The sequence below is a fragment of the Corvus brachyrhynchos genome, unplaced genomic scaffold, assembly GCF_000691975.1.
Source record: "Corvus brachyrhynchos isolate BGI_N302 unplaced genomic scaffold, ASM69197v1 scaffold175, whole genome shotgun sequence".
Lineage (NCBI taxonomy): Eukaryota > Metazoa > Chordata > Aves > Passeriformes > Corvidae > Corvus > Corvus brachyrhynchos.
In genome coordinates, this window is record NW_008238448.1 from 2,925,396 (window position 1) to 2,928,101 (window position 2,706).

The window sequence follows — 2,706 nt, forward strand, 5'->3', positions numbered from 1 at the left end:
CAGCAGGTGTCTTGAAATTTCTTCAGATACAGCAATATATATATGAAGTCTCCTAACAAACTATACTTCCAAGTTGATTCCAACTTGACTGCCTAACTGTTGGAAGTTCACACAGCAGTATTTAAAACTTTATATTTGGCCAGAAAGGATCTCCCACTGAAAGAAGGAGAGAACTTTTTTATTTCCTTAAAAAAGATCCCAAACAGGGGGATGTGCATACTGATATGGGCAATATTGGCATTCTAGTGGATGCAAGCTCAGCATTCACAGCTAATGAAGTAGAAAAGCAACAGGTGAAGTTGCACTAGGCCACCCAGAGAGATTAAAAACTTACCATTTACTTGTTGTAGAACTATCTGAACAAAAATCTCATACTTGTAGCAGATTATATTCTTAAATCACATAAGAGGTGGTCAAGATTATGTTACCAGCATACATTGTGTAAGTAAGTAAATAAGGTTCTGAAGACTTTCATCTGAGTTAATAAGCATGACTGCAGATAAAGTATTATTTAAATTAACTCCAAGAATCAAGTAACTTGACTATTCTTAAAACTAATGTCTATTTTTAATTGCTGATTTTAGAATATGCCTTAAAATATTTGTGCTCTTCAAAGTACAGATTAAATGCACCCAAATGACAGATCCTGAGGGATTTGCATGCATTCCTTACCAGCTTGATAAATCCATCATAAATTTCTCCTTGCACAGAAATGATGTAAGTTGGGTAAGCATTACACATGCAGGGGTACAAGAAAAAATGCTTATGCTTCTGCCCAAGTGTAATCACTAAAATAAATGTTTTTTAGAAATATATGAGTTCAAAAGTGATGGCAGAAGAGATCAGTATGTCTGACCCTTTCTCATGTGCAACACAGCCTTTACCCTGATTGCTAAAGACTGACTTGTGTAAGGAAACCACATTGAAAACTCTAGTTCAATTTTCTGAGCGTGAGTGTCACATAAAAGAAAACTCAAGAAAATAAAAATTTTGACAGAAGCTATTTTTTGGTGATTTCTGCAATATCTTGGTACCTTGCAACAATGAACTAAGAAGGTATAAAGTGAGGTTATTGTTGATGTCATGTAAAATGAAGATTGGAAGTGTGGTTATCGTCAACTCTTGATTTTCCAGCTGCCAATTTTGGAGGGAAATTGCCTATCATGGTACCATAATTTTTGTCCCATATTGGTTTGGTCCCTCTCTTTGATGGAAACACAGAAGGGGAAAAGTTAAAGGGTGTATCAGAAAACGTGGCTATAATTCAACAGAGCAGTTCCAACTGGTGGGTTGTGGCCAAAGCTTTGTATGATGAAAATTTCAACAAAGAGGAGTGCTAGCTAGAAACACGACGATGTATTCTGTACTAGAGTTTCTGCTGTATGAAGTCAGAAATCTTATGCTTAGTTGCACAGAATAGTGAAAATTTTTCTGCTGCTCATAAAAATGAACTCAACTAAATCACGCACCTTTAAAAAACCCCCAGCTCAAAATGCATTTTTCTTTTGAACAAATTCTTATTTTCATTAGTTGGTTATACTATAAACACACCTAAGGCACACATTTTCTTCTCAACTAAGAAGCAGTGTACCTTTTCTCCTGTGTCACCCTTCAGTCCATTCTCGCCAGCATCCCCCTATAATTAAAACACATGTTATATTTTAATGATTTTATGTAAGCACACAGTATGCAGAGAAGAGTCAGCATTCCAACATGATTAGCAAGTTGATTTTGTTATTCAGATAGTCAATCTCTCTGTGACATGGTCAGGAAGTGGCGATGTCTTATACAGATTTCACTATAACTGCGACCCCTTTCACAGATCTGAAAAAAAGCCCCACCACAAAGCATCAAAACACCTGTTGGTATAATCTACCAACTTTCCCAGTTCACTGCAGCTCAGCAAGGAAGGAACGATTTAATGATTTCATGATGATTCAACACTTTAAATTACCACTACATTTTTCTTCCCAATGCAGAAACATTCACCTAGATGCATCTAATAAAACTCAGATGACAGTTACACAATTCCAGTACTTTTTATTAGGATTCTCAAGTCATTTATAGCATCTACTCTCTGAGTCTGAAGTCCTCCATGAATGATTCACAAACTAAAAAAAATTCACTAAATGTCACTCCTCCAAGAAGCTACCAAATGACTTTCTCTCTACACAAATTCTATGCACTCTTTATTGTTTAAAAAGTGAGGTTTGGATAACACCTTTTCATGGCTGAGTAGGTATTTTCTACTCAAAAAGTGTCCAAAATTTTTAAATAAAAATTTCACAATATTTATCTATAAAAAGACCTAATTTCCACCCATAGTCATGTAACTACATAAGAAGTCCAGACTACACCAAATAGTCTTTGTTATATGTTAAGAATATAGGCTAAAAATTTCTGTGGGACTTGAGGTTCACATAAAGTGCAAGAAGTATTTAAAATGCCAAAAATATTGATAAAAATAGAGCCTAAGTAGACTAAAAAAATAGTCCTGGTCTTGGTCAGATAACCAGTAGTACTATTCAAATAACATTATTCAGTATCTGTCATATTGTTCTGAAAACTTTAATGTGAAATTCCATTCAGAGAGGACTTAGAGAGCAATTTATACATCACAGTCACTGATACAATGGGAACTAGCTAACAATCTAGCACCACTTCAATTAAGGAAACATAGATGAAACACAGAAGAGTAACAGGAAT

The 2,706-nt window shown here is 35.0% G+C and overlaps 1 protein-coding gene across 1 annotated transcript in view; it reads right to left on the reverse strand.

The window, feature by feature from the left end:
• COL25A1 (collagen type XXV alpha 1 chain) overlaps positions 1 to 2,706 on the reverse strand; it is a 305,105-nt gene that overhangs the window by 58,571 nt on the left and 243,828 nt on the right. Inside the window, exon 16 of the mRNA XM_017736775.1 lies at positions 1,592 to 1,636. Within this exon, the coding sequence (XP_017592264.1) occupies positions 1,592 to 1,636 (45 nt within the window). The remainder of the gene's footprint in view (positions 1 to 1,591; positions 1,637 to 2,706) is intronic.